The following is a 27,151-nucleotide window of genomic DNA, read 5'->3' as shown; positions in this document are numbered from 1 at the left end:
TGGCTCTAAACAGACAGTACATGGTGGCAGACTATCTGACTATCTGACTAGGTACAGATTCAGTGAGCACAGTCTGGCTGTGCTCACTCTGCTCCAGGGGAGAGGTAGAGACAGAGCTGCATTTCCTATTACACTGTGACAAATACTCAGACCTAAGAGAATATTTCTTTCCCAAAATGATAATTCAATTCAAAGAATTTGAAACTATAAAAGATGAAGAAAAAATCTAATATTTATTGGGCGAAAAGCCAAAATGTGTCCTCCTGCCACAACCTGAGGGACAGCCAGTGAAAAGTGCAAAGTAATGTTGATAAATTTCCCGTTTTGTTTTGTCTTTCATACCAGGTCATGTGTCTTCTCAGTCATGGTGACACTGATCTACTACTGTTGCTTTAATGTATTGTTGTTCTGATTAATATTGTTGTTGTAGTTGTTGTTAATGGTAATCCCATGTCCACTACTACTATTATTATTGCTGTTGGTCCCACCATTTATTTATATATAAATTTTGTATATATTTATTGATTTTTATTTTTCGATATGTATACTTTGACAATGTAAGTAATAATGAGAGAGAGAGAAATTTCAGAAAAGTACAAAGTTGTGTCTAGTTGTTTTTCAGAAGTCATATCCATTTTAATCTTTTCGCTTGGAGAAAGGTCCGGTTTAATCTTTGTGATGATTTTTTTTTTTTTGCATTTTCACGGATCTCTATGAGTCAAGCTGCCTTCTGAGTGCACATATGCGTGCTTTTCAACTTTTCTGTTCAGGAAAAAAATATCAATGTTCTGAAAATTATAATGGTTTTGTAGACGGTTTCCATTCCTCCTAAATCTGCAATCATTTAGGAGATTACCTTACCCATTCCCCGCATCTGAAAATATCTCTCCCACCGGGTGGGGAATATGTCTCTTTGAGACTTTACCTTCCAGCATCCTTTTTCAAATGAATGCTACTACTGTCTATTTCATGCAGAATTCGATACCTCAACATCATTTACATACAGGGGCACGACTTTGGTTTTAGAAGTGGGGGGAACGACATCATTTTTATTTAAAATATCCAGTCAGATAAACACTCCCAACAGCCTACCCGACTGCTCGGAGGCATCCGCATGGTCCCAAAGCACACCATTCTCTCGTTTTGTATCACATTCCAATTATAAAACTGGAGGGGACAAAAATGCAATTTCAGAATGTGGGGGGGAAGGGGGGGGGGGGGGGACATGTCCCCCATCCCCAGTGAAAGTTGCGCCCCTGTTTACATATACCACATACCACCCTCGGTCTGCCCTTAGGCAATAGATATATTTCTAACTTTTATCCAGAGCTCAACTGTCACGATCGTGTGGCGGATTAACGGACCAAAATGCAGCAGTTGGAAAATAAGCCATCTTCTTTTATTTTAACACGAAGATGAACACGACACAAAAACACTTTAACAAAACAACAAAACAACAAAACGACCGTGAAGCTACAAACGTTGTGCACAAACATACAGGCTACTAACGTTCTTACATAGACAATTACCCACCACCAATGAGAGCCTATGGCTACCCTAAATAAGGCTCCCAATCAGAGACAACCGAAATCAGCTGTCTCTAATTGGGAACTCATTCAGGCAACCATAGACTCTCCTAGATAACTAACCACCATAGACAATGCTAAACATCTACACTCAACACAAAACCATATACTACACCCATTAACCCCTTTACCAAATAAACACCCAAAACAACAAAACATAAACATTCCCCATGTCACACCCTGACCTAACTAAAATAATAAAGAAAACCAATAATACTAAGGCCAGGGCGTGACATAACCCCCCCCTTGAGGCGCGAACTCCGGGCGCACCATACACAGTCTAGGGGAGGGTCTGGGTGGGCTTCCATCCACGGTGGCGGCTCCGGCTCTGGTCGCGGTCCCCACGTCACCACAGTACCTAAACACCTCCTAGGCTTCCTCCAAACGACCCCCCTCCACCTTAACCCCATTGCATTCAGGGGCAGTTCCGGACTAAGGGGCAGTACCAGGGTAAGAGGCAGTACCAGGGTCAGGGGCAGTACTAGGGTCAGGGACAGTACCAGGGTAAGGGGCAGCACCAGGGTAAGGGGCAGCACCAGGGTAAGGGGCAGCACCAGGGTAAGGGGCAGCTCCGGACTGAGGAATGGCAGCTCCGGACTGAGGGACTGCAGCTCCGGACTGAGGGACTGCAGCTCCGGACTGAGGGACTGCAGCTCCGGACTGAGGGACTGCAGCTCCGGACTGAGGGACTGCAGCTCCGGACTGAGGGACGGCCCATGGCTGGCTGACAGATCTGGCTGCTCATGGCTGGCTAACGGATCTGGCTGCTCATGGCTGGCTGACTGATCTGGCTGCTCATGGCTGGCTGACGGATCTGGCTGCTCATGGCTGGCTGACGGATCTGGCTGCTCATGGCTAGCTGACGGATCTGGCTGCTCATGGCTAGCTGACGGATCTGGCTGCTCATGGCTAGCTGACGGATCTGGCTGCTCATGGCTAGCTGACGGATCTGGCTGCTCATGGCTAGCTGACGGATCTGGCTGCTCATGGCTAGCTGACGGATCTGGCTGCTCATGGCTAACTGACGGATCTGGCTGCTCATGGCTAGCTGACGGATCTGGCTGCTCATGGCTGGCTGACGGATCTGGCTGCTCATGGCTGGCTGACGGATCTGGCTGCTCATGGCTGGCTGACTGATCTGGCAGATCCTGTCTGGTTGGCGGCTCTGGCAGATCCTGTCTGGTTGGCGGCTCTGGCAGATCCTGTCTGGTTGGCGGCTCTGGCAGATCCTGTCTGGTTGGCGGCTCTGGCAGATCCTGTCTGACGGACGGCTCTAGCGGCTCCTGTCTGGCTGGCGGCTCTAGCGGCTCCTGTCTGGCGGACGGCTCAGTGGGCTCATGGCAGACGGGCGGCTTTGCAGGCTCATGGCAGACGGGCGGCTTTGCAGGCTCATTGCAGACGGATGACTCAGATGGCGCTGGGGAGACGGATGGCTCAGATGGCGCTGGGGAGACGGATGGCTCAGATGGCGCTTGGCAGACGGGCAGTTCAGTCATTGCAGTGCAGACGGCAGACTCCTGCCGGCTGAGGCGCACTGTAGGCCTGGTGCGTGGTGCCGGGACTGGTGGCACCGGGCTGGGGACACGCATCTCAGGGCTAGTGCGGGGAGCAGCAACAGGACGCACAGGACTCTGGGGACACACAGGAGGCTTGGTGCGTGGTTTAGACACTGGTGGTAAAGGGCTGGAGACACGCACCATATAGCTAGTGCGTGGAGGAGGCACTGGTGGTACTGGGTTGGGGCGGGGAGGTGGCGCCGGAAATACCGGACCGTGCAGGCGTACTGGCTCCCTTGAACGCCGAGCCTGCCCAACCTTACCTGGTTCTATGCTCCCCGTCGCCTGACCAGTGCGGGGAGGTGGAATAACCCGCACCGGCCTATGTAGGCGAACCGGGGACACCATGCGTAAGGCTGGTGCCATGTACGCCGGCCCGAGGAGACGCACTGGTGACCAGATGCGTTGGGCCGGCTTCATGACATATGGCTCAACGCTCAGTCTAGCCCGGCCGATACGTGGAGCTGAAATGTACCGAACCGGGCTATGCACGCGTACAGGAGACACCGTGCGCTCTACTGTGTAACACGGTGTCTGCCCGTACTCTCGCTCTCCACGGTAAGTACAGGGAGTAGGCGCAGGTTTCCTACCTGACTTCGCCACACTCCCTTTAAGGCCCCCCCCAAGAAATTTTTGGGTTGTACTCACGGGCTTCCAGCCTTGTCTCCGTGCTGCCTCCTCATATCGCCTCCTCTCGGCTTTCGCTGCCTCCAGCTCTTCACGAGGGAGGCGATATTCTCCAGGTTGATCCCACGGCCCCTTACCATCCAGTATCTCCTCCCATGTCCAGAAATCCTTTGTGGGTAGGTCCTGTTGCCGCCTTCCATGCCGCTTGGTCCTATGGTGGGTAATTCTGTCACGATCGTGTGGCGGATTAACGGACCAAAATGCAGCAGTTGGAAAATAAGCCATCTTCTTTTATTTTAACACGAAGATGAACACGACACAAAAACACTTTAACAAAACAACAAAACAACAAAACGACCGTGAAGCTACAAACGTTGTGCACAAACATACAGGCTACTAACGTTCTTACATAGACAATTACCCACCACCAATGAGAGCCTATGGCTACCCTAAATAAGGCTCCCAATCAGAGACAACCGAAATCAGCTGTCTCTAATTGGGAACTCATTCAGGCAACCATAGACTCTCCTAGATAACTAACCACCATAGACAATGCTAAACATCTACACTCAACACAAAACCATATACTACACCCATTAACCCCTTTACCAAATAAACACCCAAAACAACAAAACATAAACATTCCCCATGTCACACCCTGACCTAACTAAAATAATAAAGAAAACCAATAATACTAAGGCCAGGGCGTGACATAACCCCCCCCTTGAGGCGCGAACTCCGGGCGCACCATACACAGTCTAGGGGAGGGTCTGGGTGGGCTTCCATCCACGGTGGCGGCTCCGGCTCTGGTCGCGGTCCCCACGTCACCACAGTACCTAAACACCTCCTAGGCTTCCTCCAAACGACCCCCCTCCACCTTAACCCCATTGCATTCAGGGGCAGTTCCGGACTAAGGGGCAGTACCAGGGTAAGAGGCAGTACCAGGGTCAGGGGCAGTACTAGGGTCAGGGACAGTACCAGGGTAAGGGGCAGCACCAGGGTAAGGGGCAGCACCAGGGTAAGGGGCAGCACCAGGGTAAGGGGCAGCTCCGGACTGAGGAATGGCAGCTCCGGACTGAGGGACTGCAGCTCCGGACTGAGGGACTGCATCTCCGGACTGAGGGACTGCAGCTCCGGACTGAGGGACTGCAGCTCCGGACTGAGGGACTGCAGCTCCGGACTGAGGGACGGCCCATGGCTGGCTGACAGATCTGGCTGCTCATGGCTGGCTAACGGATCTGGCTGCTCATGGCTGGCTGACTGATCTGGCTGCTCATGGCTGGCTGACGGATCTGGCTGCTCATGGCTGGCTGACGGATCTGGCTGCTCATGGCTAGCTGACGGATCTGGCTGCTCATGGCTAGCTGACGGATCTGGCTGCTCATGGCTAGCTGACGGATCTGGCTGCTCATGGCTAGCTGACGGATCTGGCTGCTCATGGCTAGCTGACGGATCTGGCTGCTCATGGCTAGCTGACGGATCTGGCTGCTCATGGCTAACTGACGGATCTGGCTGCTCATGGCTAGCTGACGGATCTGGCTGCTCATGGCTGGCTGACGGATCTGGCTGCTCATGGCTGGCTGACGGATCTGGCTGCTCATGGCTGGCTGACTGATCTGGCAGATCCTGTCTGGTTGGCGGCTCTGGCAGATCCTGTCTGGTTGGCGGCTCTGGCAGATCCTGTCTGGTTGGCGGCTCTGGCAGATCCTGTCTGGTTGGCGGCTCTGGCAGATCCTGTCTGGTTGGCGGCTCTGGCAGATCCTGTCTGACGGACGGCTCTAGCGGCTCCTGTCTGGCTGGCGGCTCTAGCGGCTCCTGTCTGGCGGACGGCTCAGTGGGCTCATGGCAGACGGGCGGCTTTGCAGGCTCATGGCAGACGGGCGGCTTTGCAGGCTCATTGCAGACGGATGACTCAGATGGCGCTGGGGAGACGGATGGCTCAGATGGCGCTGGGGAGACGGATGGCTCAGATGGCGCTTGGCAGACGGGCAGTTCAGTCATTGCAGTGCAGACGGCAGACTCCTGCCGGCTGAGGCGCACTGTAGGCCTGGTGCGTGGTGCCGGGACTGGTGGCACCGGGCTGGGGACACGCATCTCAGGGCTAGTGCGGGGAGCAGCAACAGGACGCACAGGACTCTGGGGACACACAGGAGGCTTGGTGCGTGGTTTAGACACTGGTGGTAAAGGGCTGGAGACACGCACCATATAGCTAGTGCGTGGAGGAGGCACTGGTGGTACTGGGTTGGGGCGGGGAGGTGGCGCCGGAAATACCGGACCGTGCAGGCGTACTGGCTCCCTTGAACGCCGAGCCTGCCCAACCTTACCTGGTTCTATGCTCCCCGTCGCCTGACCAGTGCGGGGAGGTGGAATAACCCGCACCGGCCTATGTAGGCGAACCGGGGACACCATGCGTAAGGCTGGTGCCATGTACGCCGGCCCGAGGAGACGCACTGGTGACCAGATGCGTTGGGCCGGCTTCATGACATATGGCTCAACGCTCAGTCTAGCCCGGCCGATACGTGGAGCTGAAATGTACCGAACCGGGCTATGCACGGGTACAGGAGACACCGTGCGCTCTACTGTGTAACACGGTGTCTGCCCGTACTCTCGCTCTCCACGGTAAGTAGAGGGAGTAGGCGCAGGTTTCCTACCTGACTTCGCCACACTCCCTTTAAGGCCCCCCCCAAGAAATTTTTGGGTTGTACTCACGGGCTTCCAGCCTTGTCTCCGTGCTGCCTCCTCATATCGCCTCCTCTCGGCTTTCGCTGCCTCCAGCTCTTCACGAGGGAGGCGATATTCTCCAGGTTGATCCCACGGCCCCTTACCATCCAGTATCTCCTCCCATGTCCAGAAATCCTTTGTGGGTAGGTCCTGTTGCCGCCTTCCATGCCGCTTGGTCCTATGGTGGGTAATTCTGTCACGATCGTGTGGCGGATTAACGGACCAAAATGCAGCAGTTGGAAAATAAGCCATCTTCTTTTATTTTAACACGAAGATGAACACGACACAAAAACACTTTAACAAAACAACAAAACAACAAAACGACCGTGAAGCTACAAACGTTGTGCACAAACATACAGGCTACTAACGTTCTTACATAGACAATTACCCACCACCAATGAGAGCCTATGGCTACCCTAAATAAGGCTCCCAATCAGAGACAACCGAAATCAGCTGTCTCTAATTGGGAACTCATTCAGGCAACCATAGACTCTCCTAGATAACTAACCACCATAGACAATGCTAAACATCTACACTCAACACAAAACCATATACTACACCCATTAACCCCTTTACCAAATAAACACCCAAAACAACAAAACATAAACATTCCCCATGTCACACCCTGACCTAACTAAAATAATAAAGAAAACCAATAATACTAAGGCCAGGGCGTGACATCAACAATGGCAGCAGTCATCCCCAGCATTGCTAAGGGATTGTTTTAAAGAAGCTGTTCAATTTCAATCATTTTACATGTCACCTGAAATTTGTTTTACTTAATGGGATAGTTCACTCAAGCTATCGTTTAATATTTTGTTCTTTAGTCCACTAGTTTTTGAGTAATCCTTTAAGATTCTTGAATAGTATTGGATCCGTTTAGCAAAATTGATTTACAATGAAGTATTCAGTTCGAGGTCAAATATAATATCAGTTACACATCTGAATTGATGACACTGAACAAGTGGGTCAGTCTAGGTCTCGTTCTTCCTTTAGTTCTATTTTTAGAATGTGACATTTGTCAAAAATCCAAGTCCTAAAATTACAGAGGGAAAGAGAGGGGGCTGGGACAGGAATTATATCTCTATTTTTTTATAATCACAATGCTTGCTGCTGTGTAACTCAACACTGATCCATGTAATTGATTCAAAAGAAAACATTCAGACTCAGTGAGTCAGCTGCATGTGTGTGTGTGTGTGTGTGTGTGTGTGTGTGTGTGTGTGTGTGTGTGTGTGTGTGTGTGTGTGTGTGTGTGTGTGTGTGTGTGTGTGTGTGTGTGTGTGTGTGTGTGTGTGTGTGTGTGTGTGTGTGTGTGTGTGTGTGTCAGACCTGGGCTCAAAAAATATTTTAGGGTATTTCATTTACTGTCAAAGACATTTGGAGGTAAGTATTTAGATATGTTTTTAGTTGAATATTGGAATGTATTTGGAAATACACTTGGAAAGTATATCATTTGCATCTATTATTTGTTATTTTCTAACATTGCCAGAAAATGAGCAGTAGAGGTACAGAACCATCACTAGACCAGCACATTAGACAGCACATTCCTCACTTGCAGATGCGCAATTAAAGGGCCAGATGCGCAAAAATCAAAAATCTAAATGTGTTCGTTTTCTTCCAGACCTAAAAAATTTAATATTTTGAAGGGATTTAAGTATTGACATGGACTCAGAACATCCAATTTAGTTGTTTCTTTCTGAGCAATTGTAATTTTGAGAGTGAAAAACAACCTAAAACCAGGAAAAATACAACTGAGAAAACATAATTTGGGAAAAATATAAAACATAATTTGGCAAAGAAGTTAGAGATTTTATCAGGCCCCCCTTAGAGTTGTTTATTAACCATTATTTTACCAGGTATACTGACAGAAAACAGTGCAATACTTTATCTTTAAGGACCCGAGGAAGAGATGCAGGGGAGAAAAAGAAGAGAAGAATGTTGCTGTTTGAAAGCTAGGGAAAAAATGGCACTTGTGACATGCCCTAAACATCAGTCTGGTGGATACATGTGTGCATCAATTCCTCTCATTGTGCAGTGAGACGATCTCCCTCTCATGCATGTATGAGGGACAGGGAGAAAGAGACATTGTCCCGCTACACAATAAGAGCATTTAACATTATAGCTCCACCTGTCAGGGAGTTGAAGGCCTCTCCCACTAGCCCTGACATTGTGTGAGTGCATGCTGGCCACTGCAGGAGGAGATAGGGGCCCCTAAGCGGAAGTGTATGTGTGTGTGTGTGTGGGTGGACAGCCTGACAAGCTGTTGCTAACTTGCATCCACCCCTGTCCTCCCTCCCATTCTCTCCCTACCCACAGCAGCTTATAAGCGTCAGCATGCTTCAGTTCATTCAGTTCGGCTAATACCTAGCCAAAGTAGGCTAGCCGAATCAAACGAGTGTGCTCCCATACTCCCTTAAAAGACTTTCACTTGAAAAATAAGAAATAAGTGGCAATAGTAGGCCTACCGTTTGTCAATTTTGAGATGCCATAGCCAGTATAAACTTCCTCAGAATAGACAGAATTCATCTAAGAAAACTCAAGAAATCTGTCATTAATTTTGTTGTTTTTGCCGAGGAGATGTTTGGTGCAGTATATCCCAATGAAAAAATGTGCATAAAAACGAGCCCTCTCTCGTTGAATGACAACAGATTTTTATTGAAGAATCCCTACTGTTGACCAATCACTGACGAAGGGGCTTAGACTTTGGCTCCAAACATTGGCTTGCCTCAGATTTTTTTTTTTACATGCCCTAACAGCTTAAAAAACCCTCACCGAAGTCCAAAACGAACAAAAATGTAACAAAATGTGTCATAATATATGCACAAACTATTCCGAACTGTTTTGGCTGGGAAGCATGTGGACGCCTTTACTCAGCGATCAAGTATGCCACACAGGGGCGCAACTTTGGTTTTAGAAGTTGGGGGGACATAATGTATTTTTTTATTTGTATTATTATAATTTGGCGGGGATAAACACTCCAAACAGCCTACCCGGCCACTCGGAGGTGTCCGCATGGTCCTAAAGCACACCGTTGCCTCATTTTGTATCACATTCCAATTATAAAACTGGGGGGGGACAAAAATGCAATTTCAGAATGTGGGGGGGACATGTCCCCTCCATCCCCAGTGAAAGTTGCACCCCTGATGCCACATATACCCTACACCCTCAGGGGAGGCTTCGGGGGCTGCTGCAAAATTTAAACCCATTACTGAAATGTCCTAGAGCCAAGGAATGTTCTCTATCTGGCATTGGAAGGTCGACCTCACCCCACTTTAAATAGACACATACTGTATAAAGACAGTGTTTGCCTGTAAGTATCTCAGGCTGAAATGAATGAAGAATTTACAGGAAAACTGAATGTGAGAAGATTTAATGAACTAAACATAAACTTCAACTGAATGGGTAAAGTTGTACCAAAGCCTGCTTGCAAACCAATGCAGATGAAATGGTGGGATACCCTGCATGCTCTTTTTTTTGAGGCATGATAACTTTAGTTAGATGAATACAGAGTCATAGCTGACAAGTCACATTATAACTTCCCACTGAGCAAACATGTGTTGACTCAACATGGTTTCCAAGTCATTTCATCCCCAAAATGCAATGTGAGGAGTTCAATGAAATGTCTACCAAATGTAAATCAAAACTAGATGGTGAACTGACGTCTGTGCCCAGTGGGATATATACATGTATATCTGTAGATATAGGAGCATCTAGTGCCTACAGAAAAAAATGCAATAGAGAATAGACATTCATAGTTAAATCACTTTTAATATACTTTTTTTACAGAGGAAAATTAGACACACTGTATAATTTGATGCATATGCAGTGGACTGCGTCGCACATGGCGCTGTTCAGCACCACGTCGACCCGCTTATCAATACACCGGTGATTAGGTCAATATGACTGTCAGTCCAAGGTTGTAAAGAGGAGGAGTGACAGAGTACTGTTCTTGCAGCACTTAGACCTTACACAATCACACATGAGATGACTGTCAAGTAGCCTCGGCTATAGGCCTACACCAGGGGTATCCAACGGGTCGATCGTGAGCTACCAATAGCTCGCAGCCCACCTATGAGTAGCTCACCAAACAATTCTGAAAGTACATGCAATGTTGAAGTGTTCCACCGCAAATTGTCATAAATAAATCTCACAATTATCAGACACCGTACGCACCCAGCTACTACGCAATCAAAGCAACATTGACATTAAATTTGCCATGAAATGAGCAGTAGCAGTACAGAACCATCACTAGACCAGCACATTAGACAGCACATTCCTCACTTGCAGATGAGCAATTAAAGGGCCAGATGCGCAATTAAAGGGGAAATACACTCAAAAATCGAAATGTGTTTGTTTTCTTCCAGACGTAAAAAATAAAATATTTTGATGTGATTTAAGCATTGACATGGACTCAGAACATCCAATTTCACTGTTTCTCCATGAACAATTGTAATTTTAAGAGTGAACAAAAAATAATAATATCTAAAAGCAGGAAAAATCTAACTGAGAATACATAATTCAGGAAAATATAAAACATAATTTGGGGAAGAAATCACAGATTTTATAGGGCTCCCCTTAGAGTTGTTTATTAAAAATAATTTACCAGGTATACTGAGAGTGAAAACAGTGCAATACTTTCTCTTCAAGGACCCGAGGAAGACATGCAGGGGAGAGGAGAAGAGAAGAATGTGCCTATTTGAAAGCTAGAAAAAATCTGTAACTAGCCACATGTTTCGTTTTTTTAAAGTAGCTCTCATGCTAGAAAAGGTTGGAGACTCCTGGTTGGACACCTACACCAATAGTCCAGTGTAAACATGAACCAACCACTGGTCTATATTTACAATAACCACATTGTAAAAGTTCCTACTCTATTATTTACACTGTTCCATCACCCATATACTTGTATTGTCTTTTCTTTCTGTGTTTTTTCAAATTATGTGTTAATGTATTTTGGAAAAGTGACATTATTACACTAATTAACTTATATTTTGAGACATTTTACAATGGGTCACCAAGTTTTTTATAGTGATTTTATTATATTTTGTGATATCGCAATGGATGTTTTTGGGCATATACTGTAGGTCCATTAAAGCTGTGAGCTGTGAAGAGGGGTGATTTTACTCAGCTATGAACTGTCAAAGCTTCTGTCCAAGCTTGGGGTTTGTATTCCTGCTCTAGGGTCTTTCAGCAGGGGAATGTAGGTGTCACTGTGACAGGAGCGCATGGCATTGTCCCACACTCCGGCCGCGACACCGACGGATCTGCGCTGTATGTTGGGCCCGCTCTCCTCTGCACCTGCCTCGCTGGAACGCAGCGCCATCAGTTCGATCTCGTGTTTGGCCGCGGTCTCGAGCACCTGCTGCTTATTGTAGAATATGACGAAGTTGTTTATGATAGGGTGTATGGGCAGCGCGATGGCAATCACCCCGCAGAGGAAGCTGACGGCCGCGTTGCACCGACCCAGCGTGGTCTTGGGGTAGATGTCTCCATAGCCCACGGTGGTCATGGTGATGACGGCCCACCAAAAGGACTGCGGGATGCTGGTGAACATGGTTTCCGGGTGGCTCTGCTCCAAGGTGTAGGCCATTGCCGAGAACAAGAAGACGCCCACGCCCATGTACATGAGCAGCATCCCCAGCTCGCTGAAGCTGCTTTTCAGGGCCGAGGTGAGAGTCTGCAGCCCAGAGGAGTGGCGTGCCAGTTTGAAGATGCGAGCAATGCGCATGATGCGCAGCGCCTGCACCGCCTGCTGCACATTAGCCAGCTCCATCATAGCCGTGCCGAGAGACGTCAAAGTCAGCACCACGTAAAAGGGCATGATGGCCATGAAGTCTATGATGTTCATGAAGGACAGGACGAATTTCACTTTATTCGGGGACGATATCAAGCGCAGGACGTATTCAACGGTGAACCAGCCGATACACGCGGTCTCGATGGCCTCCAAGATCGGGTGCTCCATGTGATTGCCCTCAGCGTCCTCCACCTGCAGGTCAGGGATGGTGCCTACGCACATCACCACCGAGGAGATGAGGATGAAGAGGAAAGACACTATGGCGATGACGCGCGCGGACAGCGACGACTCCGGCTTCTCCAAAAGCTTCCACAAGCACATTTGGAAACATTGCCAGCCCCTGGCAGAGGGGTCCCCTTCCCGGTCGACCAGAATAGTTTGAACCTTCTCGGCAATCTCTGCAAGCTCGTCCTCCGCCTCCTGTAGGTCGCCTTTACAGCAATCGTCCAGGAAATATAAGTCGATTTTCCAGAACTCCATCTCCTTTACGAAACAAATTGGACAGATGCCCCGTTTAATATGTATCTCCCCGTAGTAATACAGCTCAATTATACACTTAAACGCGTCCGGGTCTCTGTCAAAATAAAATTCACCTTTCCCTGAGTCATAGTCGTCACAAAGCGAGGATAAGTCCTCCAAACACCCCTTGGAGGTGTTCCACAGTTCCGCTAGTCGGGTCTCCGGAAAACGGTTCAGCACATCCCCACATAACACCTGTTTTACTCCACCGATGTTCAGGACAATCCCGGTCTCCTCACTGGCCTCCGTGCCATTGCAATCAGCATATCGCGTCCTCGTTATTCCCCACATACTTGTCCGTGTAGCCTATATTGTTGATTTACTCCAAGAAAATCTGAATGAATATAGTTGGCCTGTATTAATGCAACTAGTCTACGAAGGAAACTGCGTGCGTAAAAGACTGCAAAACATCAAAGAAAAACGGAAAGTGTTCAGATCTTCTTAAATGTTTGACACAAATGTATAGGCCTATAGGCTAAGCTTCATTCGAACCTGGAAAAAATATCCACATGTATCTTTTGCGTAGAGCTGTAGCAAACAATGCCGAATGAACAGGCTTCTCATCTCCCACTAGTCTGTCACCAGAAAATAAGAGAGCGCCTCTGTGCCTGCTGTTAAAAGTTGGACTACTGTGCATCAGTGCGCAGTCTTGCAGAATACGCGTCACAACAAATATAAATATGTGATGCTATATGAATAGTGGAGTAACTAGAGGCAGAGAGCGACAGGGAAGTGGGAGGAGAGCTGAAATAAATTGTGTTTTATGGTAAAGAGACGACATTAGCCAGGAAACGGACATATATCACATGGCAGAAAATATTGTCCCCACTACCAGTCCAACACCATTTGTCTATTTCCTCATGGAGGTAACCTACCACAAGGGTAAAACAACAAGCAAATCTGTCTCAGGCTAGCTTTTGAAAAATGTTTCGGCTTGTGTGTACAAATATGTTGCCTGTCAAGAAAGGTAAATCTCTGTTGTCAACGAATACATTTCAACAAGATATGTTGTAGTGAAAAAGGAGATCTTTAATGGCCATATTATGGAACGATGTTAGGTTACCCAAGTGTGCGTAATTGCGAAGAGGCATAAGGCAACAGTCTTGCCTAGTATCTCCATCTAGCGACAATGAGTTCACGTTGCAATCACGAACCACATAAATTGGTTTGTTGAATCAATATTAGCCTATATATTCTCAGTGTTGGGAAGTAATCATCTACACGTTTTCAACTAAACTACATTTTGCAGAAGCTTGGTAGTAGTTGACCTAAATTCAAATATTGGTAGTGTTTTCAGTCGTTATTTACTTTTTTTGACATGTAGCATGTCGCTAACTACTCGAACTCCAAACTACGTTTTTGCAAAAATAAAACGGGTGTAGGCAAGAATTTCATTTTTTCCGGCATCAGACTTGCCTAATTATCACTTGAAACATTGTTTTTGTGTAGGCTAAATTACACATTCTGTTAACACCTGACTCCAGAGTGATCTGTTCTTGCAATTTGTAGTCTATGACATTTCAGATTTAGATATGACAATTTTTTGCTAAGTAGTTTGGATGTAGTGAATGATGTACTTTTTCATAGTAACTTTAATAACTTTAGTGAAGTAAACTATATGTTTCTTTAGGATAGCTTTAGTGTAGCTTAACTTCTTCCAGTGTGAAGTAATTGGTAGCTTGGTAAACTATATTTTCAGAGCAGCTTCCCCAAGACTGTATAATTGATTGATTTAAGCAACAAACAAAGTCCAACCTACTGTAGGCCTAAATGCAAAACTTTGTCTCATCTAGAAATGCCCCCTGGGTAGTTTTTTTACACTAAGAAATGTGTAGGTTACAGACAAGGAGCCGGAGCGGCCCTATTTCAACTTGAATAGCATAACCTACAGATTTCAGGCAATCAATCATTCCACATCATAAGAACTCAAGTGGAGGGTTTCTAAGAACACATCCAAATATTGGATAACTTTAGCCATATGGGAACCTTAAGCATATGCAACAAACAAAACAAAATCATTGTAAGAAATCACATGGGGGAAAAAAATCACTTTTAGATTTTAATCTATGGTGTTAAAACTAATGAACTGCATTGTGGTTATAGAAAAAAACCTTGGAGTGAAAGCAGGGCCAGTCCTTGGCGTTCTACCGCCATAGACAAAACCAAAAAATGCGGCTCCCTCAAAAATGCGCCCCGCAAAATTCAGTTGAAAAGACGTCTAAAATACGTATTTTCCAGAGGTTGAAGTTAAGTTCAATTTAGGTTCTGAATGGAAAGTGAAAAGGTATTTTCCGTATGTTTAAAATACATATTTTCCAGGATGTTGAAAAGGCATCTTTTCGGGATGTAAAAAAACACATATTTTCTGGATGTTGAAATCAAGTTAATTTTCGGTTCTGAACCAAAGTTGAAAATACTTATTTTCCAGATGTTGAAAATACATATTTTACAGACACTGAAAATACGTATTTTAAAGATGCTGAAAATATCTGTTTTCCGGGTGTTGAAATCAGGCACATTTTTGGTTCTCAATGAAAGTTGAACATAAGTAATTTATGGACGTCTATGTTTGGACCAAAAATCAATGTCCGTGGCTGTGGAAATCAACGCCGGTCCGGAACTGCGCCAAAATAGACCTCCAAAAGGCGTTGGTCCGTGCTTACTGAGGTGTAGCCTACAGTGTTGCCTGACATTGAATTTTATGAATGTCTATCTATGTGGCAAGCCTACCGTTTGTAAAACACCAAAAAAACGACGTCTGGACCAGACCAAAAAAAGATGTCCAGAAGATGTCGGCTCGTGCTTACTGGAGTGTAGCCTACGATGTCACAATGGAATTTTATGAAAGCCCATCCATCTGGTAGACCCACCTTTCGTAAAACAGGCCATTGCATTGGCTTTATTAGTCCTGATTCCTGTGACTAATCAATTTCGCTATTTAAGCTCTGAATATATGCTACCCAACTTCATCAGGAGTTATAGCGAGGCCTATTTGCAATGTGTTTACACAGTGGGAAATGCAGAAGTATTTTATTTTTGCTATGATCAGCGTGTCAATAATTGACAGATACAAACTTGAAACCACTGATCATGACAATGGGGTGAAACTCCTGGACAACAGTTGTGACTGTCCATTCCATATTGTCCATTTTACATTGACCATTCCTGTTTTCTGGATATGTTGTTTGTTAACATGACAGCGCCATTTTTTTATTTAATTGAGCGCCATTTAGGTTAGGCTTGATTGGAGAAACTTGCATGATGTAAAAAGTGTCTGTCTCATTACATTGTCATACATTTTATGTCCAGCCTATAGGCTACAGAAAAGGCCACATACTCTTTCTACCATATCCTATATCTGCTACATGATTTATATTAGATCATTTTTTTTGATGGAACGTTGGTGGAGTGCTGCAGTGATGCATCTCTCCAACAGAACCCGGGAGAAGTGCGCTGGGAATGGGCAAGCAAAGTATTTTGTGCCCTGCCTTTGACAAAGTGGGCACTGCTTATCAAAGGGCGGCATCAGCGCTCACCTAAAAAGCCCATATGGCACCGGTTGACAGAAATTGTCGTTATCTTGAGGCAGAATTATGTAAGGTGTTATGTGTTGTTGTTGGAGGTAAGTCTCGGTCAGTTTAGCTCAGAAAATTCCGCCCTTGTCAATCTTTCGCCATAGGCGGTCGCCTAATCCTCCCTAATGAGCGGACCGGTCGTGACTGAAGCATCTTGGCTCTCCACCATAGCTTTAACTCTCCACACATCTTCCTGTGATTCTTTTACACGCCATCCTGTACTGGCTGGGAAACTACACGTCGAGTTCTGATTGGACGTGGCGCAGCACAGCCGGCAGGGAGCCAATCAGCGTGGGCCACGGTAAAACAATTTCGCCCTCTCTTTTTGTAGCGCTGGTCCTTTTCTGCAACAGAGCTGCTCAGGACAATTACATTGGACTGGTGCACCGAGATCCACTGGAATCATGAGAGGGCTTTTACTTGGTAAGAACGTCTAAACAGCTTGTTTAGATTTGCTAGTATTATATTGGTTTGTAGTTATTGCCATTGTAAAAAAAGAACAAAGCTATTTAGCTAAGGTTCGGTCATGGTGGCCATAATATGTATCCAAGATTGCTAGCTATCTGACGTTAATACTACTGAATCAGATTGTATTTTGATTCACTCTTTGGCAATATTAATAATTTGTGACCTAGGCTAGTTAATTAGTGACAACGACAAGATGGCTAAAAGACGACAAGCTAAATTCAAACCTGATGAAATAGGTTCTGGATTGTAAACTAGTTAACCATTTTAACCTTAGCTAGCTATCTGGAGTTTGGCTTGATGTGCTAACTTAAAAAAAAATATATATATATATATATTCTGCTGAACTGTAGCCTATTCCCTACATAATTGAACATTTGTATGTGTTAGCAAGCTAACAGCTAACTCACTGGTATGCATCATTTCAAGCTACCAACATGGTCTTGGACAGTGTTTGTTTTCATATGACAATGTACATACACACCTCACAGTCAGCTCCTCCTTTCCTCTGCCTCTTTCTCACCAGGTGTTTTGGGTTGTTCCCTGGTCTTGATGGCCCAGGGCTTCTACTCTGCTAATGATGATGTCGTTGAACTCAATCCCTCCAACTTCAACCGGGAGGTTCTTCAGAGCGACAGCCTCTGGCTCATTGAGTTTTACGCTCCTTGGTGAGTGGTTAAATCTGATGGGGGGCCCTATGAGATACTGAGAACTTACCCACAAGGGTTAAATTGCCACCAAGCAGCTAGTGTTGTATGAAATGTATTTATCCCAATAACCTGTCAAGGAGGGACACACACAATAATTTGTAGACCTGGGGTGCGTTCAGGAGGTTGTAGCGTTACAGAAAGTTTGGATAGAGATGTATTGTGAAGAACAGAAAACATTGTCTGTCAAGAAGAATAGGAAATTGTCAGTAACATTTCTGCAGCGTTCTAATAACTGCATACACATTGATATAAAAGTTCAAATAGTAGCTAGTAAACACATCATCCCTTTGGCATAAACTTGAAGCAAATGCATGCATCCTGACTGAAAAACATCTGTGGCAGGTCTATGCAAAACCAGAATTGCTATTGCAGATGGATATAAGGCTGTGTGTAGTCTGGTGCCTGGAACAGGAAGACTAACTGTTTGTCTCCACAGGTGTGGACACTGCCAGAGCCTGACTGCTGACTGGAAGAAAACAGCCACAGCCTTGAAGGTAAACTCTAGATCTGTTATTAGTGTTATGTCACTTATATTACACCAATATTATTTCAACTTAACATGTTGTAATTCAACTTTAGTTGTTTTATTAAAGCCTTATGTCACTAGCCACATAAAGTGCACATTACTACAGTGCACTCCACATGCAGCCATCACATCTGTGCAGGACAATTGGATAACTATAAGCAGTTGATCACTATACCGCATTCACAATAAGCAGCTGCATCTTTTACTGCTACTGCTTGTCAGTGTCATGTCCTGGGTGTATATCTTTCTAGTACAAAACAAATAGAGATCACCAGCGCACTATGAGCTATACTAATGAGGGATGCAATGACTATTTCTGGCAACAGTAATGATGATGGCGGCGACTGTAACCTCTCGCTGCCCCCCCCCCCCCCCCCCCAGGGCATCGTTAAGGTCGGTGCGGTGGACGCCGACCAGCACAAGTCCCTGGGTGGTCAGTACGGTGTCAAAGGCTTCCCTTCCATCAAGATATTTGGGGCCAATAAGAACAAGCCTGATGATTACCAAGGTATGTCTAGTAGCTGGGCCTTTCCCTGACTTTAAAGGTAGACTCAGAGATATGACATCATAAAGCAAACAGCGTCATCCTCAGGCTCAATTCCTACCACATGTAGAGCCGTCTGCTAAATGGCATATACTGTATTATGATGTCATATGGAAGTTACCTTTAACATGGACCAGGGTTGTGTTCATTAGGGCAAGCAATGGGAAACATTTTTAAATGCTTTTCAATTGAAAAGGAAAATCAGCGTTTCTTATTGGATCAGGTAGTCCCTCCCTGTTTCAGTCCATTTTATTCTCTTTGGTGCCTAATAAACACAACCCTGGGTCGTATTCATTAGTGCACACCCATAGCAAAACATTTTTGCAACGAAAAAAACAAACAAGCGTTTCTAATTTGACACGTTCAGGTTATCCCTTTCTATTTTTTGGTTAGTTTTCTTCCGTTTGGTGTTTAGTGAATACAACCCATGTGACTTTCTGGCAATATTTTGTATTTATTGAACCTTTATCTAACTAGGCAAGTCAATTCAGAACAGATTCTTATTTACAATGATGGCCTACCAAGAGGCAAAAGGCTTCATGCGGGGACAGGGATAAAAACATTTTTTTTTTTAAATGTCGGACAAAACAACCATCACGACAGACATCACAACACTACATAGAGATCTAAGACAACACAACATGGCAGCAGCAACACATGGCAGCAGCAACACATGGCAGCAGCAACACATGGCAGCAGCAACACATGGCAGCAGCAACACATGGCAGCAGCAGCACAGCATGGCAGCAGCAGCACAGCATGGCAGCAGCAGCACAGCATGGCAGCAGCAGCACAGCATGGCAGCAGCAGCACAGCATGGCAGCAGCAGCACAGCATGGCAGCAGCAGCACAGCATGGCAGCAACACAGCATGGCAGCAACACAGCATGGCAGCAACACATGGCAGCACCGTATGGTAGCAACACAACATGGCAGCGCCGCATGGTAGCAACACAACATGGCAGCGCCGCATGGTAGCAACACAACATGGCAGCGCCGCATGGTAGCAACACAACATGGCAGCGCCGCATGGTAGCAACACATGGCAGCGCCGCATGGTAGCAACACATGGCAGCGCCGCATGGTAGCAACGCAACATGGCAGCACCGCATGGTAGCAACGCAACATGGCAGCACCGCATGGTAGCAACGCAACATGGCAGCACCGCATGGTAGCAACGCAACATGGCAGCACCGCATGGTAGCAACGCAACATGGCAGCACCGCATGGTAGCAACGCAACATGGCAGCACCGCATGGTAGCAACGCAACATGGCAGCACCGCATGGTAGCAACGCAACATGGCAGCACCGCATGGTAGCAACGCAACATGGCAGCAACGCATGGTAGCAACGCAACATGGCAGCACCGCATGGTAGCAACGCAACATGGCAGCACCGCATGGTAGCAACGCAACATGGCAGCACCGCATGGTAGCAACGCAACATGGCAGCACCGCATGGTAGCAACGCAACATGGCAGCACCGCATGGTAGCAACGCAACATGGCAGCACCGCATGGTAGCAACGCAACATGGTAGCACCGCAACATGGCAGCAACGCAACATGGCAGCAACGCAACATGGTAGCACCGCAACATGGCAGCACCGCATGGTAGCAGCACCGCATGGCAGCAGCACCGCATGGCAGCAGCACCGCATGGCAGCAGCACCGCATGGCAGCAGCACCGCATGGCAGCAGCACCGCATGGTAGCAGCACCGCATGGCAGCAGCACAACATGGCAGCAGCACAACATGGCAGCAGCACAACATGGCAGCAGCACAACATGGCAGCAGCACAACATGGCAGCAGCACAACATGGCAGCACCGCATGGTAGCAGCACAACATGGCAGCACCGCATGGTAGCAGCACAACATGGCAGCACCGCATGGTAGCAACACAACATGGTAGCAACACAACATGGTAGCAACACAACATGGCAGCACCGCATGGTAGCAACACAACATGGCAGCACCGCATGGTAGCAACACAACATGGCAGCACCGCATGGTAGCAACACAACATGGCAGCACCGCATGGTAGCAACACATGGCAGCACCGCATGGTAGCAACACATGGCAGCACCGCATGGTAGCAACACAACATGGCAGCACCGCATGGTAGCAACACAACATGGCAGCACCGCATGGTAGCAACACAACATGGCAGCACCGCATGGTAGCAACACAACATGGCAGCACCGCATGGTAGCAACACAACATGGCAGCACCGCATGGTAGCAACGCAACATGGCAGCACCGCAACATGGCAGCACCGCAACATGGCAGCACCGCAACATGGCAGCACCGCAACATGGCAGCACCGCATGGTAGCAGCACCGCATGGTAGCAGCACCGCATGGTAGCAGCACCGCATGGTAGCAGCACCGCATGGTAGCAGCACCGCATGGTAGCAGCACCGCATGGTAGCAGCACCGCATGGCAGCAGCACAACATGGCAGCAGCACAACATGGCAGCACCGCATGGTAGCAGCACAACATGGCAGCACCGCATGGTAGCAGCACAACATGGCAGCACCGCATGGTAGCAGCACATGGCAGCTCCGCATGGTAGCAACACATGGCAGCTCCGCATGGTAGTAACACATGGCAGCTCCGCATGGTAGTAACACATGGCAGCTCCGCATGGTAGTAACACATGGCAGCTCCGCATGGTAGCAACACAACATGGTAGCAACGCAACATGGTAGCAACACAACATGGTAGCAACGCAACATGGCAGCACCGCATGGTAGCAACGCAACATGGCAGCACCGCATGGTAGCAACGCAACATGGCAGCACCGCATGGTAGCAACGCAACATGGCAGCACCGCATGGTAGCAACGCAACATGGCAGCACCGCATGGTAGCAACGCAACATGGCAGCACCGCATGGTAGCAACGCAACATGGCAGCACCGCATGGTAGCAACGCAACATGGCAGCACCGCATGGTAGCAACGCAACATGGCAGCACCGCATGGTAGCAACGCAACATGGCAGTACCGCATGGTAGCACCGCAACATGGTAGCACCGCAACGTAGCAGCACCGCAACGTAGCAGCACCGCATGGTAGCAGCACCGCATGGTAGCAGCACCGCATGGTAGCAGCACCGCATGGTAGCAGCACCGCATGGCAGCAGCACAACATGGCAGCAGCACAACATGGCAGCAGCACAACATGGCAGCAGCACAACATGGCAGCAGCACAACATGGCAGCAGCACAACATGGCAGCACCGCATGGCAGCACCGCATGGTAGCAGCACCGCATGGCAGCACCGCATGGTAGCAACACAACATGGCAGCACCGCATGGTAGCAGCACAACATGGCAGCACCGCATGGTAGCAGCACAACATGGCAGCACCGCATGGTAGCAGCACAACATGGCAGCACCGCATGGTAGCAGCACAACATGGCAGCACCGCATGGTAGCAGCACAACATGGCAGCACCGCATGGTAGCAGCACAACATGGCAGCACCGCATGGTAGCAGCACAACATGGCAGCACCGCATGGTAGCAGCACAACATGGCAGCACCGCATGGTAGCAGCACAACATGGCAGCACCGCATGGTAGCAGCACAACATGGCAGCACCGCATGGTAGCAGCACAACATGGCAGCACCGCATGGTAGCAGCACAACATGGCAGCACCGCATGGTAGCAGCACAACATGGCAGCACCGCATGGTAGCAGCACAACATGGCAGCACCGCATGGTAGCAGCACAACATGGCAGCACCGCATGGTAGCAGCACAACATGGCAGCACCGCATGGTAGCAGCACAACATGGCAGCACCGCATGGTAGCAGCACAACATGGCAGCACCGCATGGTAGCAGCACAACATGGCAGCACCGCATGGTAGCAGCACAACATGGCAGCACCGCATGGTAGCAGCACAACATGGCAGCACCGCATGGTAGCAGCACATGGCAGCACCGCATGGTAGCAGCACATGGCAGCACCGCATGGTAGCAGCACAACATGGCAGCACCGCATGGTAGCAGCACAACATGGCAGCACCGCATGGTAGCAGCACAACATGGCAGCACCGCATGGTAGCAGCACAACATGGCAGCACCGCATGGTAGCAGCACAACATGGCAGCACCGCATGGTAGCAGCACAACATGGCAGCACCGCATGGTAGGAGCACAAACATGGTACAAACATTTAGGCACAGACAACAGCACAAATGATAAAAAGGTCAAGACAACAATACATGAATGTGTTTGGATTGCTGGGCTTTAATGGTGTTGATAATCTCCCTCCCTCAGGTGGGCGTAGTAGCCAGGCCATAGTGGACGGAGCCCTGAATACTCTCCGTACTCTAGTGAAGGACAGGATGAGTGGAAGGTCAGGTGGTTCTGACTACAGCAGACAGGTAACTACTACTGACACCGGCTGGGTCATGTTCAGTATGGACAAAATGTTTAAAGTAAAATATGGAGGTACTACCTGTCCAACAAGAACACTAGTTCTTTTCTGTCACAAAATGTTTTGCTACATTGTACCCTATTGAACATGAGTTCGGTGTCCTACAACATAAATTTAGCCAGATTTAGCAACGTGTTGAAATAATAATTAAATAAAATTACAGGGTTTTTCAGAATTGTCAAGTCTTCTTGTTTAAACATTTTGCGCAGAGTGTAAGCGGTACGTCTAAGTAAACATACTCTTTCTCCAGAGTGGTGGTGGTGGAAGTAAGAAGAATGTTGTGGAGCTGACTGATGACAACTTTGACCGGCTGGTTCTGGACAGTGGTGAAGTGTGGTTGGTGGAGTTCTTTGCCCCCTGGTGTGGCCACTGCAAGAGCCTGGAGCCTGAGTGGGCGGCTGCAGCCTCGGCCGTCAAGGAGCAGACCAAAGACAAGGTCCACCTGGGAGCCGTGGACGCCACTGTGCAACAGGGTCTGGCCAGCCGCTACGGGGTGAGCAGGAACACCCACCAGTCAGATACTATCAGTGTAGCATCACCACTGATGTCTGCACACAACAGCAGAACGTTCAGATTGTTCTACATTATATATTTCTAACAAATCAAATGTATTTATATATATAGCCCTTCGTACATCAGCTAATATCTCGAAGTGCTGTACAGAAACCCAGCCTAAAACCCGAAACAGCAAGCAATGCAGGTGTAGAAGCACGGTGGCTAGGAAAAACTCCCTAGAAAGGCCAAAAACTAGGAAGAAACCTAGAGAGGAACCAGGCTAACACTCTGATTTTATATAGAAATACAGGAATTGTGTCTGCTCTATTCAGGACATTTCTACCAGAAACGTCCCACAACATTTGTGGCCGAGGACTGAGGTTTTTCCCGTTTCTCTTTCCGTATCTGCAGGTCCGTGGATTCCCCACAATTAAGATCTTCAAGAAGGGGGAGGAGCCTGAGGACTACCAGGGGGGGAGGACCCGAGGTGACATCATTGCCCGCGCTCTGGACCTGTTCTCTGACAACGCCGCTCCTCCAGAACTGCTTGAGGTAGATGTCTGTCTGGGTGTGTGTGTCTGTGTGTGTGTGTCTGTCTGTGTGTCTGTCTGGGTGTGTGTGTGTGTGTCTGTCTGGGTGTGTGTGTGTGTCTGTCTGGGTGTGTGTGTCTGTCTGGGTGTGTGTGTTTGAGAGCATTAAAACAATAAGATTGTAACCCACAAGGTTCCAAGATATCGTTTTTATGCTCTCCATCAAAGTTAATCATAATAAAAATATATATATTTGAACTAGAAGATAATCTTCCTTTTTGAAGATTAGTGTTTCTCTTAAGACAGACTGTTTGATTCTGAATGGTGTGTGTGACTCTCAGATCCTTAACGCAGATGTCCTGAAGAAGACCTGCGATGACTACCAGCTCTGTGTCATCGCTGTGCTGCCCCACATCCTGGACACAGGTTAGATGGAACTACTCTATGCCAGTTTGGACCAGTTCTGACCAGTGTACTATGCTAACTTCTATTATATCAATTTATGCTTAAATTCTCAGGCTATTGATATCGCAGTTAGTCATTGTACCTCATGACGGTGCATTGATCAGCCATTTTGGATCTGTACAAGACTGACCTGTCCATTTCCTTCCTCTTGCCTTGTTACAGGTGCAGCAGGCAGGAACAGCTACCTGGAGGTGATGATGAAGATGGCAGAGAAGTACAAGAAGAAAATGTGGGGGTCAGTATATAGAAAGAGGCTGTGTTTGAGCGTATCACCGACTCAGCAGAATGACTGATTTTACAAATGATTGTATCCTAAAGAAGTACTCAATAGGATTTATTCAGTGCAGTCGATTTCAAACCTTCTGACTGAATGAATTTGATCTCAGACTCTGGATGGATCAACTCAACCCAATAGAATTTATTTAGTGTAATTTGATTATCTCTCTCTAGCTGGCTGTGGACTGAGGCTGGTGCTCAGATGGAGCTGGAGGCGTCGCTGGGCATTGGAGGGTTCGGCTACCCCGCCATGACGGCCATCAACGCCCGCAAGATGAAGTTCGCCTTGCTCAAGGGCTCTTTCAGCGAGACCGGCATTCACGAGTTCCTCAGGTAGGGGGGCGCTGTCTGCTCATTTTGTGCTTTACACAGTATAGAGTAGCTCATGTATGCGTCCCAATTGCACCCTATTCCCTATTTCCCCTGGTCAAAAGTAGTGCATTATAAAGGGAATAGCGTGCCATTTGGGACCGACCCATGCCCAACTCTCTTCCTGGCGAGATACTGGATCTGAATGCTTCTGTCCAAGCTGATTTTAAAGTCCTTGTGAACAGCCAATCAGTATACAGTATTTCCACAGTAGCATTCTGAGGTGTATCTTCTCTGTCTCTCCTAGGGATCTGTCTGTAGGCCGTGGCTCCACTGCTACCGTTGGGGGCGGGGCTTTGCCTAAGATCAACTCAGTTGATGCCTGGGACGGCAAAGATGGAGAGGTGAGAAGGGTCAAAGGTCACTGGGTGGATGGGATGCTGATGTATTCCTACCATAATACAGTTTTGGCTGAACGAGGTGACTTGAGCTTCTTTTGAAATGGTGAAGAATGGCTTTGGATGAGTCTTGCCTAGGGCGTGTTCAGGAGGATGTAACGTTACAGAACATTACCAAACGTCCAGATAGAAATGTACACTGTAGAACAGATATGTCAGGGAGAATAGACTCATTGAATACATCACAGGGCAGTATTGACTAGAAACCAAACGGACTGAAATGTCATCATCTGATATTGTTTTCTTTCAAAAACTTTTATGTTGCAAAATGTTTTGCTGTAGTTTGCAACTGTTTACACTAATGACTACCACCCATATTTTGTATTGTCTGGCCAGTTCTTACATCTTTTATCCCCAGCTCCCCGTGGAGGATGACTACGACCTGAGTGACGTGGACTTGGACGACGACATTGGGAAGGAAGAGTTGTGAGAGCCCAGCTTTCCGGGCGGGCCGATCCAGACGGATACGGTTGGGCGCCATCTTGTGTGTCTGGTCTAACTTGGCGCGACCCGTCTCTCCTCTCCCATGGAACAATGTGTAGATTGGGTCGCCCGGTTACTAAAGTACTCCAGAAGAGGAAAGAAATGAAGAGCATAATCCTGTTTGAATAATTCAGAAAAGTATCCTTCCTTTGTTACCTTGATAGAGCACAGATCTATAAATGATAGGAGAGGTGAAAGCAAGGTTACCAGCCAATTTGACCAATCCAACCAATTTAGATCTGTAATTATTTAAAGGAAGGTAGAAGGTAAGGAAATAAGTATACATTTCTGAAGTATTTGAACAGGGCCAGAGAGACATGCAGCTTCTCACATCATCTCCGTCTGTTTGTCAAGTGGGGAGGCGTGGCCTGCAGTAGACTTCGCCCATAGAGAATGATAGAGATATTGTCTTTTATATATGTCCCATTATGGTGTCTGAGTGCACAGGCAGCGCCATTGAGGCAATCTCCATTTTGAAGTAGTCCATTTGTCTTCTAGAAGTTGGCAAGCAAACTGAAAAGGTGCACTGCCACCTAGTGTTATGTTTGAACCGGTATAAAGCCAAAGTTAGCGATTTACTGGCAACTGCAGTTATGGAATGTTTGCTCAAGAGTGTGTCATTCATTGGCTGATCCCTCCTGATGACCAGGATGAAATCATGTGATCCTTCCTTATCCCATAGGAATCCCCACCCAGTTGACTACTTTAAAATGGTGGAAGCCCTCAATGTCCATGCCAAAACAGGTTATATCCATCTAGAATCCTCTGACTCCAAGACTTTGCCTTACAGACCTGCTGAACATTATATTTTCTGATTTAGTCTTTATTTTTTTTCTCGGTGAGAACAGCAGTGATTTTACATTGTCTGTGCAGGACAAAGGGGAATGTGGGACTTCTTGTGTAGATTCTTCTTACACAACTTTATTTTGATTGTGTGAAAACAAAATGAAATTTGTTTAAAAAATAAATAAAGAGAATAAAAAGTCTGTTTCATTATTCATGTAAATTGCTGAGAATGACAAGCAGCGCTCAGGCACAGCTATAACCTCTAACTGGACTGTAGGGAACCTCTA

The 27,151-nt window shown here is 47.3% G+C and overlaps 2 protein-coding genes across 2 annotated transcripts; one reads left to right on the top strand and one right to left on the bottom strand.

The window, feature by feature from the left end:
- Positions 1–10,238: 10,238 nt before the first annotated feature.
- Positions 10,239–13,514, bottom strand: LOC129817697 (potassium voltage-gated channel subfamily F member 1-like). Its single transcript, XM_055873189.1, has one exon. The coding sequence runs from the start codon at positions 13,089–13,091 to the stop codon at positions 11,616–11,618; it is 1,476 nt and encodes a 491-aa protein (XP_055729164.1). The 5' UTR covers positions 13,092–13,514; the 3' UTR covers positions 10,239–11,615.
- Positions 13,515–16,691: 3,177 nt separating this feature from the next.
- On the top strand, positions 16,692–27,064 carry LOC129817698 (protein disulfide-isomerase A6-like). Its single transcript, XM_055873190.1, has 12 exons — positions 16,692–16,798; positions 17,367–17,508; positions 17,987–18,044; positions 18,458–18,584; positions 22,903–23,009; positions 23,313–23,555; positions 23,969–24,109; positions 24,429–24,513; positions 24,715–24,787; positions 25,003–25,161; positions 25,445–25,541; positions 25,954–27,064. The coding sequence occupies exons 1-12, from the start codon at positions 16,780–16,782 to the stop codon at positions 26,023–26,025; spliced, it is 1,323 nt and encodes a 440-aa protein (XP_055729165.1). The 5' UTR covers positions 16,692–16,779; the 3' UTR covers positions 26,026–27,064.
- Positions 27,065–27,151: the final 87 nt, after the last annotated feature.

The sequence above is a fragment of the Salvelinus fontinalis genome, chromosome 20, assembly GCF_029448725.1.
Source record: "Salvelinus fontinalis isolate EN_2023a chromosome 20, ASM2944872v1, whole genome shotgun sequence".
NCBI lineage: Eukaryota > Metazoa > Chordata > Actinopteri > Salmoniformes > Salmonidae > Salvelinus > Salvelinus fontinalis.
This window is presented reverse-complemented; position numbering and strand designations above follow the sequence as displayed.